General features: G+C 47.9%; 1 protein-coding gene and 1 long non-coding RNA gene across 2 annotated transcripts; both read right to left on the bottom strand.

Annotated features, from left to right (window-relative positions):
- Window positions 1–7,248: 7,248 nt before the first annotated feature.
- On the bottom strand, window positions 7,249–17,449 carry PLAC9 (placenta associated 9). The gene is made up of 4 exons (XM_076010100.1): window positions 17,312–17,449; window positions 8,736–8,833; window positions 7,504–7,627; window positions 7,249–7,383 (listed from the first exon to the last, which is right to left on the bottom strand). Exons 1-4 carry the CDS (start codon window positions 17,373–17,375, stop codon window positions 7,316–7,318), a joined length of 354 nt encoding a protein of 117 aa, XP_075866215.1. The 5' UTR covers window positions 17,376–17,449; the 3' UTR covers window positions 7,249–7,315.
- On the bottom strand, window positions 9,198–12,649 carry LOC142875551 (uncharacterized). The gene is made up of 3 exons (XR_012922905.1): window positions 11,515–12,649; window positions 10,366–10,419; window positions 9,198–10,232 (listed from the first exon to the last, which is right to left on the bottom strand). It is a non-coding gene; the product is annotated as an uncharacterized LOC142875551 (long non-coding RNA).
- Window positions 17,450–17,813: the final 364 nt, after the last annotated feature.

Raw genomic sequence — 17,813 nt, 5'->3', positions numbered from 1 at the left:
GCGCTGGGCTCATGCTTAGAAAAGACTTGAGAAGGCCCTATGCTCTCACTCCTAGCTGACCTTCCGGCTCTGCACAAGCAAGAAGTGCAGGCTAAGGCAGAGTTATAAACTGCCTGGCTAGGGTGTGCCCCAACACACAGAGAACACATCTGGAGGAGGTTTGAGGGGGCTTGTTCCAAGTGTTTATGGATATCTCTGTTAAATCACTAGCTGACCACTAAGCTAATCAGAGACTTCTGTGGCCACACCTGACAAAGAATACAAACTCTAAGAACTTAGTTCAGAAAAGTAATGAAACAGGCTGGGTACGGTGGCTCACGCCTGTAATCCTAGCACTCTGGGAGGCCGAGGCAGGTGGATTGCTTGAGGTCAGGAGTTCGAAACCAGCCTGAGCAAGAGCGAGACCCCGTCTCTACTATAAATAGAAAGAAATTAATTGGCCAACTAATATATGTAGAAAAAATTAGCCAGGCATGGTGGCACATGCCTGTAGTCCCAGCTACTGGGGAGGCTGAGGCAGGAGGATTGCTTGAGCCCAGGAATTTGAGGTTGCTGTGAGCTAGGCTGATGCCACGGCACTCACTCTAGCCTGGGCAACACAGTGAGACTCTGTCTCAAAAAAAAAAAGGCAATGAAACAAACTACAACAAATACAACAACAACAAATTCTCGAGAGGGGAGAAGAATTTGATTTCTGGATTTGTCACATTGTAATATTCAAAATGTCTAGTTTTCAACAAAAATTATGAGGCATGCAAAGAAAGTATGGCTCATATATAGGGGGGGAAAAGTCTATTAATAGAACTGGAGGAAAGCCCAGACTTTGAACTTAACAGAGACTATGAAACAACTATCTTGAAAATGCTCAAGAGCTAAAGGAAATCAGGAGAATGTTGCCTTACCAAATAGAGAATATGAAGAGATTGAAATTGTAAAAAGGAATCAAATAGAAATTCTGAAATAGAAAAGTACAATACAATGAAAAATTCACTAAAGGGGTTCAAGAGCAGACATAAGTAGGCAGAAGAGGCTGGGCACATTGGCTCATGCCTATAATGCCAGCACGTTTGGAGGCTGAGGTGGGAGAATCACTTGAAGTCTGGAGTTTGGGACCAGACTGGGCAACATAGAGAGACCCTGTCTCTACAAAAAATAATTTTTAAATTTTAGCCAGGTGTGGTGTATGGCCACTGGGGAAGCTGAGACAGGAAGATCGCTGGAGCCCAAGAGTTTGAGGCTATAGTGAGCCATGATCATTCCATTGCACTCCAGGCTGGGTGACAGAGACCCTGTCTCTTAAGAAATTTAATAGCTGCATAGTAGGTACTAATAGCAAAAAAATGAAATAAAAAAATAAAAAGAAATTTAAGAAGGCAGAAGAAAGAGTCAGCAGACTTCAAATGAGGTCAGTTGAGATTACTCAGTCTGAGGTGCAGAAAGGAAAAAGAAAAGAAAAAAAATTAACAGAGCCTAAGACACCTGTGGGACACCATCAAGTGTACCAACATACACATAATGAGAATCATAGGAAAAGGGAGAAAAAAGTAGCAGAAATGTTTGAAGAAACAATGACTGAAAGTGTAATGAAAATGTAATGAAAGACATTACACATCCAAGAAGTTCAGTGAATCATTAGTAGGGTCAACTCAAAGAGATTCACGTCAAGACATTATAATCAAAATGTCCAAAGACAAAGATAAAATCCTAACAGCAGAAAGAGCAACTTGACACATACGTGAAATCTTCAATAAGATTAACAGCCCATTTCTCATCAGAAATTATGGAAATCAGAAAGCAGTGGGATGCATAAAATTATCTTTGCCAAAGTCAAAAAAAAAAAAAAGAAAGAAAAAGAAAAAAAGCATTGGGATGACATTCAATGTGGTGAAAGAAAACTCATGGTCAATCAAGAATCCTATATCTAGAAAAATACTCTTTAATAATGAAGGTGAGATTAAGACATTCTGGATAAATTAAAACTGAGTTTGTTGCTGGTAGATCTGCCTTACAAGAAATGCTAAGGAAAGTTCTTCAAGCTGAAATGAAGACTACTGGACAGTAACTCAAATTCCATAGGTAAATGTAAAAATCAGTATCAGTATACTTTTTGGTTTGTCACTCCCCATTTTTTCCCTGTATGATTTAAAAGACAACACCAAACAATAATTTATAACTATATCGATGGGCACAAAATGTATAATGATGTAATTTGTCACAGGAACATAAGGGTGAGTGATGAAGCTATATAGGAACTAAGTTCTTATATACTGCTAAAACTTGGTGTTAATTCAAACAAGACTGTTATAAATTAAGATGTTAATTGTAATCCCAGTGAAACCACCAAGAAAATTACTAAAAAATAAAGTGTAAAAGAAGCAGAAGGAAATCAAAATGGTACACTGAAAACCATCTATAACACACAAAAGATGGCAATAATGAAAGAACTGAGGAGCAAAAGAACAATATATAGAAAACAAATGGCAAAATGGCAGAAATCTTTCCATGTAAGTAATTACTTAAAACGTAAATGGAATAAACTCTCCAATTAAAAGACAGAGATTGGCCGAATGGATTAAAAAATGTGAAGGACATTTTATTCTGATAAGAGTCGGTCCATAAAGACATAAAAATTATAAACATATGCACCTAATGACAAAGCCTCAGAAAGTTTGAAACAAGAATTGAAGGGATTTACCAAGAAGCCACTAAGACACGGTGGCCTAAAAAAAAAAAAGAGTAATATAAGTTAAAGGAAAAAAAAAAAAAGAATTGAAGGGAGAAATCTTCCAAAAATAATAGTGGAAGACTTCAACACCCCACTTTCACTATTGGATAGGACAATTAGATAAAAGGTAAAAAAAGGTAACAACACTGTAAACCAAGTAGACCTAACACACACATATAAAACACCCAACAATAACAGAATATGTATTCTTCTCAAGTACACATGGAAATTCTCCAGATAGACCACAGAACAATCTAAATTAATTTTAAAAATTTGACCACAATGGAATCAAATTAGCAATCAACAACAGAAGGACATCTGGAAAATGTACAACTATGTGGATTTTTTTTTTTTTTTTTTTTGAGACAGAGTCTCACTTTGTTGCCCAGGCTAGAGTGAGTGCCGTGGCGTCAGCCTCGCTCACAGCAACCTCAATCTCCTGGGCTCAAGCAATCCTGCTGCCTCAGCCTCCCGAGTAGCTGGGACTACAGGCATGCGCCACCATGCCCGGCTAGTTTTTTCTATATATATTAGTTGGCCAATTAATTTCTTTCTATTTATAGTAGAGACGGGGTCTCGCTTTTGCTCAGGCTGGTTTCAAACTCCTGACCTTGAGCAATCCACCCGCCTCGGCCTCCCAGAGTGCTAGGATTACAGGCGTGAGCCACCGAGCCTGGCCATATGTGGAAATTAAACAACACACTTCAAAAAAATCAGAGGGTCAAAAGAGAAATCACAAGAGAAATTAGGATATACTTCGAGATTAATGAAAATAAAAGCCCAATGTACTAAAATTTATGGGTGAACAAAAGCTTTTCAAAAGAAGATAGACAAATGGCCGATAAACACGAAAAATGCTTAACATCATCAGGGAAATGCAAATTAAAACCACAGTGGGATATCACCTTACTCTTGTTATAATTGCTTTTATTAAAATGTCCAAAAACAATAAATGCTGGATATGGATAGACTGTTGGTGGGACTGAAAATTAGTACAACCTCTGTGGAAAACAGTATGGAGATTCCTCAAAGTACTAAAAGTAGACCTAACCATTCGATCCAACAATCCCACTACTGGGTATCTATCCAGAGGAAAAGAAGTTATTTTATTAAAAAGACACCTGCACGTGAATGTTTATTGCAGCACAGTTTCACAATTGCAGAGATGTAGAATCAACCCAAGTGTCCATCTTCAGTACATGAGTGGACTAACAAAATGTGGTATATATATATACCATGGAGTACTACACAGCCATCCAAAAGGATGAATTAATGCCTTTTGCAACAATTTGGAGGGAACTGGAGACCATTATCCTAAGTGAAATATCTAAAGAATAGAAAAACAAACACCACAAGTACTTGCTATTAAATTGGAACTAACCGATGAACACACATGTGCACAGAGGGAAGTAAAACTCAGTGGAAATCAAGCATGGGGGAAGGGGCAAAAGGGGAGGGGTGAAAATCTACCCAACAGGTACAATGAACACTATTTGGGTAATGGGCACAATTACAGCCAGGACCCAAGCATTACAAAAGCGATCCATATAACCAAAAACATTTGTACTCTCTCAGTATTTTGAAATAAGATAAAGAAGTGAATAGTAGAAAAACAACTCTTTAGTCATTAACGGAATCAAAATAAATCAAGAAAAATAAAAAATAAATAAAAGAAGAGATACCCTTCCTCAGATAAATATTCTTTACGGGGTATGCCTTGTTAGACAGTTCTAAACAGTTGGTTCCCCATTAGAACACCAAGCTAGACACTGGAATTAAGCAGCCTTTTCAAACTTGTTTTAATTATGTGGATTAAAAAAACAAACTCAAGTATAAAGGCAAAAAATAAAACTTAATGAGATGCAGTGAAAGCAGCATCCAGAGGGAAATTTATAGCTGTAAATGCCTACATTAAAAAAGAAAAAAACTGAAATTAATAACCTACACTTCCCATTTTAAGGAATTAGAAAACAAAAAGCAAACAAAACCCAAGGCAACCAGAAAGAAAGAAAGGCTGGAGTGTAGATAAATGAAATGGAGAATAGGAAAATAACAGAATCAATAGGACAAACAATGATTCTCCGAAAATATCAATAAAATGAACGAGCCTTCAGCTAGACTCACACACATACATGCACACACAGAGAAGATTCAATTACTAAAATCAGAAAGTGGGGATATTACTAACAACCTTAGTAATTGAAAAGATTAAGTAAATCTTTTTTACTTAAAAGATAAAGTAAATGAACAGATTATAAGAAAATACTGTGAACAATTGTATAGCAACATATTAGATAACCAAATGAAATGGACAAAGTCCTAGAAACACACAAATTACCAAAACTGACTCAAGAAACAATAGAAAATATGAATAGATCTATAACAAGTAAAGAGCTTAAATCAGTGATCTAAAACCTCCCAACAAGGAAAAGGCCAGGACCAGACAGCTGTACTGGTGAATTACATTAAATGTTTAAAGAAGCAACATCAGTGCTTCTCAAATCCTTCCCCCACACACACACAAAAAAGGAGAAAACACTTCTTAACTCGTTATATAAGATCTGTATTACCCTGATGAGAAAGCCAAAGACACCACAAGAAAACTACAGACCAATGTCCCTTATGAATATAGGTGCAAAAATCCTCAGTGAAATGCTAGCAAAGTGAATCCAGCAGCATATTAAAAGGATTATATACCATGACCAAGTAGGATTTATCCCAGGGATGCCAGGATCATTTGTTATATGAAAATCAATCAATGTGTAATACATGTTATTAATAAAATGTAAGGGGAAAAAATCAACTGATCATCTCAATGCAAAGAAAAAAAAAGCATTTGATAAAACAAACTCTCAACAAACTAAGAATAGAAGAAAAATTTCCCCACCTGGTAAGAGTGCATCTATGAAAAACCCATAGTTAACATTGCTGGTGGGAACATAAAATCATACAGCTGCAGTGCAAGACAGTTTGATGGCTCTTGGAAGAAGTTAAACATAGAATTACCATTTGACTCAGCAATTTAATTCCTGGGTATAGATCCAGAGACATGGAAACATATTTCCACACAAAAACTTGTACATGAATGTTACAGTAGCATTATTCATAATAGCCAAAGTGTGCAAACAACCCAAATGTTGATGAATGGACCAATAAAATGTGGTATATCCATGTAATGGAACATTATTCAGCCATAAAAAGGAATGGAGTACTGATACATGTTACACTATGGGTGAACCTTGAAAACATTGTGCTTAGCTAAAGAAGCCACATACAAAAGGCCATATATTGTGTGGTTTCATTCATAGTACTCCCCCTTATCCACAGGGGTGTGTTCCAAGATTCCCAGTGGATGCCTGAAACTACCAGTAGTACCAGACCCTATTATACTATGTTTTCTCCTATACATACACACCTGTGATAAAGTTCAATGTATAAATTAGGTATAGTAAGAGATTAACAACAGTAACTAATTATGAAATAGAACAATTATGTCAGCATCATTATTCGTACACTGTGGGGCCATTGTTAAGTAAAAATAAGTGTCATTTGAATGCAAGCCCCATTTGAATGCAGCGCTGGTCTGACAGCTGAGATGGCTGACGGGTGGGAGGCATATGTGGTGTGGTTATGCTGGACAAAGGGAGGATTCGTGTCCAGGGTGGGACGGAGGGCAGCGTCGAGGGATTTCGTCATGCTACTTAAAATATCGTGCAATTTAACACTTAGGAATCGTTTATTTCTAGAATTAAAAAAAATAATAAAAATAAAATACCATCCAGTCTCCTAAGAAAAAAAGAAAAAATAAATATTTCTAGAATTTTCCATTTACTATTTTCAGACCATGACTGACTGCAGGTAGCCAGAACTGTGGAAAGCAATACCACGGATAAGGGGGAGCACTGTGTTTTAAATGGGCAAGTCCACAGCGACAGAGGTTGGTGGTTCTGGGGGGAAGTGACTGCTGAATAGGCACAGCATTTCTATTTGGGGTGATGAGAACATTCTGGAATTAGACAGTGGTCATGATGGCACAACATTGTGAATGTACCGAAAGCCACTTAATTTATACAGTTTAAAATGGTTAAAATGGTCCATTTTATGTTATGTGAATTTCACCTCAATAGAAAAATTAAAAGAAAAACTTTTCATGGGCACACAGATCCCCCGGAGGGCCCCTTACAATGAAGATTCTGACTCGGGGGTCTGGGTGGGGCCCAGGACCCTGCATTTCTGACGAGCTCCCAGGTGACGCCATTGCCGTTCGTCTGTGGCCCTGTTTGGAGTAGCCAGGCTACTCAAAGGGCTTTTCTGCTGTGCCGTGTTATAATTCTGGCCTCGGGTGCCTCCCATCTGCGAACCACCCCCTGCCACGTCTGCCCTGTAAATAAGGAGGGGTGAAGTGCAGGCGGCAGGGGGCTGGGGGGGGGGGGCTCCCAGGTCTGAGCCTGGGGAAGGATGCAGGCTGGGGACACGGGAGTGCACGGAAAAGGGGCTGTCGCTCTGTCAGCAGACACAGAGGGGACCAAAGGAGAAGCTTTTATTTCACACAAAGCTGGGGAAGGAAGGCGGGAAGACGGGGCTCCGTCCTCAGAGGGTTGCTGTCCGCAGGCGTGTTAGCCCCGGCTGCCGGGCTCCTCCACCTCGGGGCTCAGAAGCTATCTGAAAGAAAGGGGTGGCCTCGGAGTGAGCAAGCAGGGGGTGCTGGAGGGTCCCCCGCCCAGCGGTGCCCCGCACCTTCCCTCCCTCCCCTGCTTGCTGCCACCCGAGCCACTCACCATCTCCAAGGAGGTCGGGGGCCGGGCTGAAGGGCCCGGGGGGCAGGTTCCAGGCCAGCTCCTCCAGCAGGCCCAGCAGGCCTTTCACTTCCGTCTCTAGGTGCTCCACTGTCTTCTCCAGTGTCTAGGACAGGAGCAGGGGACAATAGCAAGGACGAGAGTGGTGCCATGTCCTGCTTTATCAGTCACATGCTAAGGAGCACCTAGAGGTGCCGTGGGTGCAAGGAAAAGGGGAGTGGGTGCCTCAGGACCTGGGTCCTCCTCGTTCAGACTGTGCCTCTGCCTCAGTTTCCCCATATGACAATATCCTGAGGGTCTCGCTCTTCAAGGCCACTTCCTGTGTTGGCATGGAGCGACCCTGGAACACCTTTTCCCTTTTGGCTTTTGCAGCCTGGAGCTCACATTCCTTTTGTTGCTCCGCCCCCTGGTGGCATCTCTGCCAAATGACAGGTTTGGAATTTCGCAATTTTCTTTATTCAGGGTTTTTAACTTGTGTGTGTGTGTGCATATGTGTTGTACCATGGACTCCGTTGGCCATGTGGTGAAGCCTACAGCCTTCTTCTGAGAATAATTTTTTAAGTGCAAAAAATAAAACATACAGAATTGCCAAGGATACAAACTATATTAAAATATTCAATTGCTAAAAATTAAATTTTTGATATAATAACATATGTATTTATTAACCCACTAAGCCACATGATCTAACATCAGACTTAACAACGACTGAAATTTTGACATAATGAGTTGTATAAATGATATGTGGAGATATAACAACTAAGACAGGGTGAAATTATCTGTCATGTCTATTGGTGACAAAGTCACAGTACTATTAAAACTATGGTTTGCGTCTGTATTTATGAGGAATGAGTAGATTTCAGTGAAATTTAGCACTCTCATTTTTTAGGCTGGTAATAATAAAGACGTAATGTTCCCCCCCACATGAATTTTTGGGCTGCAGGTAGGAACCATGGCTGTCTAACGAAACACAACGATCGAATTTCCACCTTCCCGGCTGGTAATCACGCAGAGATCTCCAGGGGGCGGGGGGTGTAAGCAAGGCCCCGGGGGAGGCAGGGTCTGTTGGGAGCCAGTCAGCCAACAGCCCAGGTGGCACAGGGCCATGTTTAACCTGGTGACCACGGGGCAGGATTGGCCTGGATTTCCTGACACTCCAAAGAAAGCTTGCACCTGCACCCCGTGAAGCCACATGTCCTCCTAAACCACCCTATTACCTCCTCCATGATGTCCAGACGGCCTTGGACAGCACCATGCCTGTCACATCCAGTGCTCTGAGCAGGGCCTCCTCGGGAGGGGCTGAAGGGTTCTGCAGCTGCGGGAAAACATGTCTTGTCAGTGCGGGGCCCTCGGCTTCCCTGTAACATCAGAGACTCTTGCAAAACACTGAGCTCCGGTGAGGGGGGGCTGCCAGCAACCGCACGGGTGAGCAGAGGGAAGCCCGGGTGTGGGTCTGTGTGCAAGCTGTGGCCACCTCGGTCCCTCCCTCATTTCTGTGACCACGCTCACCTGCAGACTCAAGTGGCTTCCTCAAGGAGGTGGAGCCTGAACTGGGACTGGCAGGATACGAGGAAAGACGCCGGCCAGGGGGAAGGGCACGGGCAAAGACAGCAGTGTGGACAAGCATGTCTCGGGGTGCAGAGACCCCACGGGGAGCCTGCAGCAGCTGAACACACAGGGTGGGCGGAGAATATGTGGCGAGGGGCACCCGGGAGTTGGAGCCAAGGGGACATAGCTTTACCCCAGAGGCCTTAATAACCCAAATCCCACGCTTGTTTGGGGGTTTAACAGAAGAGTCACAGAGTCATACGTGAATTTTTAAAATATAGAAAATGGATTGGAGGGATGTGTCTTGGAAGGCAGGAGGTCGCTGCAGTAACCAGGGTGAGAAGTGAGGAACAGAGGCAGCAGCTGGAGGAAGAGAAAGGAAGAACGAGCAGCAATAGGCTGGCATGGGCACCAGCGAGCAGTAGCCGTCGCTGCACCCGAGTGCTCACTGCGCACCGTGTCCTGCGCCGAGCACAGGCGTTAACTCAACCTCTCCGACCACCTGCAATTGACACACAAGGAAACTGACGCACAGAGGGCTGAAATGATGTGTCTGAGGTCACACCACCCGTTAGCGGAGGATCTGAGGTTTAACCCGCTCAACCCTTGATTCATTATTTTTCTCAACACTGGTCCTTCCTGACATCATCGGCCCCACACCAGAAGTCTCCGAGCTCTGGTCTGAGCCCAGGTTTCAAGCTGGTAACTCTGGGATGCCTGTGGGGTGCCAGAGCTGGCTGAAGCCCTGGAGAATGCTGGCGCTCAGCAAGGCAGGTGCTGCCCCAAACGTCAGGAGAAACCGGGAGCTTTACAGATCCTACCAAGCATGAAAAAGTCAGTATGGCAGCAGGGCTGCAGGGCAGCAGGGCAACAGGCAGGGCCAGCACGATAAAGGCTAGCACGATAAAGGCCAGAAAAGCGGAATGCCAGGAAAGGCCCTGCTGAATGTCACCCTGGCACTTTTAGTCAAGTGTTGGGGGCAAAGCAGAGTCTAGATTGCAGCGGGATGAGAAGGCAAGGCCAGGTCAGGGCTGGACACTTGAACCTGGAGAACTTTTTCACCAAGCTCGGCTCTGAAGGAAGGCACAGATCACAAGTTCTAGAGAAGTGTTGATTGTTGTCCTTTCTGTCTTGTGAGCACTGGAAAACAGGACTATGCTTCCAGCCTAAGGGACAGGAGAGAGACAGGAGGAGGAAGGAATGCATTTCCCGAACCAATGGGAGGTCTGGGAGCCAGAGGGCTGGGGCAACACGTGGAAGAAAGGGAAGGAATGCAGCAAAAAACGGGCCAAGACACACCTGCACTTAGTGGCCAAAGAGCTGAGCGAGCTCCCATCTGGCGGCCTCTACTCCCTGGGTAAAGTAAGAGGGAGGAGAGCTGATTGTTAAGTCTGCAGGAATTCTGTGAGTGGGTTGTTCAACTTGGCCATTAAAGTGGTGGTGGCCGTGGTGAGAACATTCACACCACGGAAATCAGCAAACACCCTTTCTTTTTGAGCGCCAGTCTATCGGTGCACCACTGGGTGAGGGGCTTGAATAGAGAGACGGTTTCAAAAGGGGATGTGGAGGACGAGGGGGGCGGTGCGGGAGGACCACGCAGAATGGGCATCAGAGAGGAGCCTGGCTGCGCCAGGTGTCTGCCAGCTGTGCTCCGCCTCGGGTGCAGAGCCGCGAAGACAGACGGCTGGTGGGGGAGGCTGATCCTGGGAGTCTGCAGATGCGTGTGGTGGGGCGAGGGCCCAGGGAGCTGAGATGTGACCAGCAAAGGGCATGGGGAGGGGCCCTGGGGTCTAGCTGGGATGAAGGAGGGGAAGCCAAGAAGGGGGCCCATAAATTGGGAGAAATGGGGGGCTGAAAGGACTGGAGGTCTCGATGAAGTCACAGGAGGGACGAATGGTGAGGGACATTGCAATTTTAGCTTTTAGAGGAGGAGCAGCTTCAGACAGTGACAACATCAAGGTGGGCAGGCCCTGGGGTGGGACAGGGATGCTGAGCCACTTAACTAGTGGTGGACGTGTAACTGAGAGGTAAGTGGCTGGCCCAAGGTCACACTGCCAGCAAACGGCCGGACACCAAGCACCCCGACCTCCTCCTGGCCCCATCTCAGCAAGTGGCCTTCTGGGACTCTGCCGGGCTCCTCCTGCCCTAAGATTTTCTTGTTCCGACTCTATCTGGAAGCATTCGGGGACAAGAACCAAGACCAGGGACAAAACTTCCTTCATTTCTGAGCATCTTCGGTGGAGAGCAATTTGTTTTTAAAATTCTCCTTTGCATTGTTTCCCTCCATTGAGCTTAGCAAAGCCTCTTCAAAGGTAGATGTTGCTACCGCTGAATCTGGGGGTGGGGGAACATTATAATGGCAGTTTGGCTGATTTTTAAAAAGCGATTCTCTTAGAGACCCATACTGAAATGTTTACAGATGAAAATGCTATGAGCTCTTGGATTTACTTCAGAGTAACCCAGGCCTGGGTGGCCTGGGGAGAGGCTTGGGTGGGCTATGAGGCAGACGAGATTGGCCAAAGCTGATCCCTGTGGAAGCTGGGTGACGCGTGCGCAGGGTGCATTCAGCTGCTCTCTCTGCGCCTGTGCATATGGTTTGAAAGGTTCCATAACGAGAGCCAAGTGTCGGATGGGGTTGTCAGCAGAGAGCAAAAGCTATCGTGGGCTGCATGCAACCACGTAAAGTGTTCAGGGCGAGAGGAGGGTGAGGAGAGACCCCAGAGGGTGGGGGGCTGCATTCCACTCCGGCCACACATCCTGAGGACACTCTTTTGGAGGTGGTCTTGGTAAAGGGACTCCAGGTTCATTTGTCTCCACTGAAACCAAGCTGCTCAGCCTGGAGGGGAAAGGCCGGAAGAGCTGTTCTCACCACAGGGCGGCCGTCCTGGGAAGAGGGGCCTGTGCTCAGTGGGTCTGCCTTTCCCCTGTGGCCAAGTCTTTCCCCTGCCCTCTCCAAGGCCCTAACCCTCTTCCCTCATGCACGTCCCCCAGGCTGAGGCCAAGAGGCGGCAATGCAAGCCAAGCGGGGATCTGGCTGCTGCAGGACTCACGCGCGGATCTGCTCCTCCCCGCTGGCCTCCGACACCCTGTTCCCGGCGTGTCTGCGATGAGGTCTGACTTGGCTCCAGAACCCCTCCCGGGAAAGGCCCGGGCCGAGGCCGCTCTCCGCACAGCTCAGCACTAATCCCTCACATCTGGCCAGATCCTGCTCTGTGCAACCGCCGCAACTGTCCACGAACTCATCGGGGCCTCCGAAGAGCTCATCGGAGAAAGCAGGCTCGCAGCAAGGACTAACACCCCCTGCCGCGCCTGCCCCCTCCCGCGTGGGTTCCTCGCCACGACCCCAGTCTCAGCCACTTATTCTCGTGGGGTCGTGAGAAGTTTCCTCTCCCCCTGGAGCCTCTGCCGCCTCCTCTGTGAAGCGGGGTGGGGTCGGCCTGAGGCCCTGTGGCCCAGATGTCCCTCACCCATGATTCTTCTCTCTTTCCAAGTCAGCTGAGAGGCCTCAATGGTTAGCTACAAGGACAGGACTGGGGTGAGTGAAGGAGAAGCAGCTTCTTGGACCAGAAGCTCCAGCAAGGCAGGAACTGAGTGCCTGCACACACACGCATGCGCGAACGCACACACATGCACACACATGCGCACACACACACACACACACACACACACACACACACACACACACGGGGCTGCCAGGAGGTTCAAACCAGAGAAGTGGGAAAGGCTGATCGACCCTGAATGGCCAAGGCTGCGGCTCTGCTCCCTTCCTTCCTTCCCTCCCACCCTCCCTGCCCCTGCCGGCTGGGAAATGGACCTCCTTGGATGCTGGGTTGTTTTCTCTGGCCCGGCTCCTGCTCCGGGCCTGATGTGCACCCTGGACGGTGGCCATGGGTGGGGCATCCTGTGCTGGTGAGAACAGGCTGCAGCGGAGCCAGAGGCCCCGGGGGAGGGCTGGGCTGGGCTGGCCGCCCCAGTTAAAGAGATGGCCACTGGGTCCTGTCCTCCCATTTCCAGGCCTTCCAGGGAGACCTTCTGTATCTGGGACCCAAACAGTAAGAAAGCGCCCACCACTCGAGCGATTTCTGCGCTTAGTGACGACAAACTTATTCTCGGCAGCGACTGTAATAGCCGCTGTACCTTATGCATTATCAAAGTCACACCCTGCTCTGACCAGCAACGCTGGCCACTTGGGGGTTAATTATATTTGACCACATCCAATATAACAGAATGATAAATTTTACCACATCCAATGTGTGTATAAGGATTCGTGATTCATTCAAAACCATCCGTGGTTGTGATTATTGTTAAAGCAGCAGAACACGGTTTCCAGATGATTCGATGAAGAACTCCAAAATGCGGAGCCACTCGGCTGAAACAGAAGAGGGACCCCTTGGGGCCCCTGAGAGAGAGCTCTGATTACGAGGAAGGTTTTTGTTTTGTTTTCTTTGGGGAGGGTTGTGTCCTGTCTCCCCTGGTCTCTGGTCATTTTCCAGATCTGGATTTGAGCCTTTTGATCACTCCAAGACTGTACCGATGTCATTTCTTTTCTTTCTTTCTTTTTTTTGAGACAGAGTCTCGCTTTGTTGCCCAGGCTAGAGTGAGTGCCGTGGCGTCAGCCTAGTTCACAGCAACCTCAAACTCCTGGGCTCAAGCAATCCTGCTGCCCCAGCCTCCCCAGTAGCTTGGACTACAAGCATGCGCCACCATGCCCGGCTAATTATTTCTATATATATTATTTGGCCAATTAATTTCTTTCTATTTATAGTAGAGATGGGGTCTCGCTCTTGCTCAGGCTGATTTCGAACTCCTGACCTCGAGCAATCCTCCTGCCTTGGCCTCCCAGAGTGCTAGGATTACAGGTGTGAGCACCACTCCGGCCTCGATGTCATTTCAATGCATTCAATGTCTGGCTGTTAGTATCTTTGTTAGGATACGAGTGAGGCTGCCTTAACGAAGAGCCCCCCTCAATCACACGTGTTCTCTCTCGGGTATCGGGTGTTGATTCAGGTGTAGACTGGCTGGCTGTGGTGGCGCTGCAGGCAGCTCTGCTCTCTTAGGCCATTCAGGGGCCCAAGATTACTTCCATCTTGGTATACTGTGTTTTTTAATCCACTGAATTATGATGCACTAAAGCACTCCCAAATCTCCAGGATGCTGAAAAGGTCTAAAAAGCCATCAAGGACAGAGCTCCTCTCTGAGTGCTGCAGAAAGAAGGCGGGTGGGAAGTTGGAGATCCAGTCTTTCCGACCATGTGCCCTCTGCCTCTCTCGACTTCCCTCCCCTCATCTGCAAGGCATGTGCCTTGCCCAACTGCTTTGCAGATGGCTGTATTGCTCCTGCTCTCCCCGACGCCTTGGAACTGCCAAGTGATGTGCAGATGCCACACGGGGACATTTGCTTGGGAAGATGAAGGCACCAAGGCAGTCAGTGAAACTCGAACCAGGACCCTCCACACGGAAGCCAGCGCTCTTTGCCACATCTCTCCAACAGGTCTCCCCAGGATGGAGAGGCGCCTGCTCCAGAACCAAGCCCACACCGGGAGTCAGATGCTGCAAGTGTCCAGGGAATGTCTGGGGCGGGGGGCTTCTCCAACAGGGACGCAGGGGCTCAGCCCTGACCCACTCTCTGGTTCCCGATACACGCCGATCTCACCTGCTGCACCCTTGGCTTCTTCACCTTTAGAATGGGCACAGCCGTGCTCTATGTTCCAAGCTACCACTGATTTGTGATCACTTATTGTGCGCCAAGCTTTTTGCTCAGTGCTTACAGCAATCATTTCATTTAATTCTGTGAAGTCAGTATTCTTATATTCCTTCCCCTCCCCCTTTTTTTTTTCACAGATTAGAAAACCAAAGAGCAAAGAGTAGCATGCCTAAGATTTCACAGCTAGTAGTAAGTGGTGGTGGCATGTGACCCCTTCGCAGTTGTCCCAAGGCCCACAAGAGCCCAAATGTGCACCTTGGGTCAGATTGTCTTTGAGTGGTTCTCTCCGCCCCGCCCCCACCATATCCATTTTTGTGAGAAGAGACCCCAGGACCCTCACACAGCCCTCTGGCAAAAGCAGAATCCCAATGGAAGGCAGATGTCCATGGGGACCTGGAACAGTGCTGGACAATGACAGCTTCCCCATCGGAAGCCAAGGCACGGACGAAAATGATTATACTAGTTAAAAGGATGAAGTACTTAACACATCAAATTCCTCCCATAGCAAAATAGGAACTCGGCTAAAGCCTTTCCTTAACAAAAGGTCTCTATAGGTAACACAAACAAGTTTCCTTCACTTCATATATAAAGAGCATTTACAGAACAATATGAAAAATCCCAACACCACAGTAGAAAAAGTCTAAGACAATTTATAAGACACTAGAAATGACCAATGTGCCTGTGAAGAAAAAGTCCAACTTCAGTAGTAATCAAAGGAATGCAAATTAAAATAATAAAAACTATCTATCTATAAAGTATTCTAGCAAATAAAGACCTAACTGGGATTTGATCAAGCTTCTAGATTTAACTATCAGCTCATAGGCCATGTTCAGGCCATGAACCGATACTTGCAGAAATAGGGTTGATCAGTATATTATACTCTTCTATTTCTGCATACTATTATTTTATGTTTTATTTTTGTATCCAAAAGTTTTCATAATCAAAAGTCAAAAAAATGGAACATTGTCTGAAATCTGAAAGGTTATGCACAAAAATGTGTGAAATCAGTGTAAAATTACATTAATACATCTATACTTTCCTCCTTTTCTTCTTAATCTGTAGCAATGAACAGGCATAATCAGAAGAAAGATAAGGTGTGAAAGTGGGTTTACATTTTTAAGTATCACTTGTGGCTAAAGGAGAAAGCAGGCTCAAGGAGAAGATATGGGTGTATTTCCTCTGTCACCCATTCCCTGAAGCCACCCCATGATGTGGGCCTCATTCTCCCAGATTTACAGAAGGGAACAACCTCAGTGAGGTGAGGCCACTCAGCCCAGGCAGGGGCTCCCCAGGGTCAGGGTGGCCTGGATCCTTTGTCTGAGTGCTCACTCCCAGCGTTCACTGGGCCCTGAGAGGGACTGGGGTATCCTATCTTGGCACAGAGCAGCCCTGCCTGGGTGGGGGCAAGGGCCTGGCAGGGGACTGGATTCCTGATGCTTGGCGAGGGCTCTGCTTTGGCACCATGTCCCCTCGCCTACACAGCTGGGATGAGCTGTCACTCCCTGGGTAGACAGGGATGTGGGCTGCGAGCTGTGAGCTGTGGTGCAAATGCAAGCTGGCGGGACGTACAGTTCTAGGCCATAGCCCAGTAAGACGCTTGACAAAAGTCACACTCTCTGAGCCTCGCCTGTGGAGGGACAGTATCAAGGCTACTGGGAGGGGGCAGAGGAGGAAAGGGGATAGCACAAAGCAAGGACCCCCACCAGTGGAGGACCCAGATGACCCCTCTCTGACATATCCCCACCTCCACCCAAGGCAGCTCAGGCCCCCAGAGAAGCTCCCCGGGAACCTGGAGGCTGGCGTCCTCAGCCAGGCTGCAGAGACACCGCAGGCCACCTGGCAGGTGAAGCAGCCTCCTTTCTCCCCGGGGCTGCCTGGCTGGCTCCCTAAGGCTGTGCTGGGCCCAGCTTGGGCCATTCTCCCCCTGGATGGAGCTCAGCCTCCTGGCAATGCACCCCAGAGCGCGGCCGAGGGCGGCGTCAGCAGCTCTGGGTCGGCGCTGGCCTCCACGGCGGCCCAGCCCGCAGACTTGACCTCCTGCCCCCCATGCTTGGCTCCCTCTCTGCCGCCAGCTCTAGCCCTGGTGTGGAATTTGTCTTCTCCCTCTGTCTCTCCGCTCCTCCTTCCTTTTGCCATTTCAGTTACTCTTTTTCTTCCCTTCTTCTCTTTTGTCTCTCAAACTCCTTTTTCTTTCTATCCTTGTTCACATCCGCTTATCTCCAGACTTTATCTGCCTTAGCTTCTCCTCTTTCCTTTTCTCTTTTCGTTCTTTCCTCTCTCCGTTCCTCTGTCTTTATTTCTCTGCCTTTTTCCTATCTCTGTGTCTGTTTTCTCTCATCCCCTTTCTCTCCGTCTCTCTCCATCTCGCCGCTGTGTCCTGCTGTGTCTCCCACCTTCTCTCTCTCTCTCTCTCTCTCTCTCTCTCTCTCTCTCTCTCTCTCTCTCTCTCTCTCTCTCTCTCCCTCCCTCCCCCCTACCTCGCCATCCGCGGGTCCCCGCCGTGTCCCCTGCCCTCGCCCGCGCCGGGCCGCGCCCCACTCACCGGCCAGGGCGCCCGCGGCGCGCAGCAGCGCGAGCCCGGCCAGCGCGCAGAGCAGGCGCCGCATGGTGCCGCCCGGCGAGCGCAGCGCCGTCTGCCCGCCCCGATCGCCGGCCGGCCCGGGAGGAAATGCTCGCAGCCCCAGCCAAAATTCCTGGGCGGCTCCGGGCGTTCTGGCTCCAGCGAACCCGCCCCCTCCAGAGGCCCCCGGGCACCCCGCGGACCCCGCCGAGCCCAGAGACCCCGGGGCGGAGGGACTACGTGCCAGCTGGGCGCCTCCCCAGAAAGGGGCCACCCTTGGGGTCCCCCCGCGCTCCCGGGGGGCCCCCCGGCGAGAAGGCAAGGGCTCGGGCTTGTGGCGGCCGCCCCCAGGGTCAGGGATGCGTTATGAGCCCGTTTCACAGACGGGAGACTGAGGCGCAGGGAGAAGCGCCCTCCTCCGTGTCATCCCCATCTATGGCACAGGAATCTGAGCCCATCTCCTAGGAGTGTGGACGCTTTCGTC

The sequence above is a fragment of the Microcebus murinus genome, chromosome 14 (genome assembly GCF_040939455.1).
Source record: "Microcebus murinus isolate Inina chromosome 14, M.murinus_Inina_mat1.0, whole genome shotgun sequence".
Taxonomy (NCBI): domain Eukaryota; kingdom Metazoa; phylum Chordata; class Mammalia; order Primates; family Cheirogaleidae; genus Microcebus; species Microcebus murinus.
The sequence above is the reverse complement of the archived record's forward strand: the minus strand, read 5'-3'. Positions and strand labels throughout refer to the sequence as shown.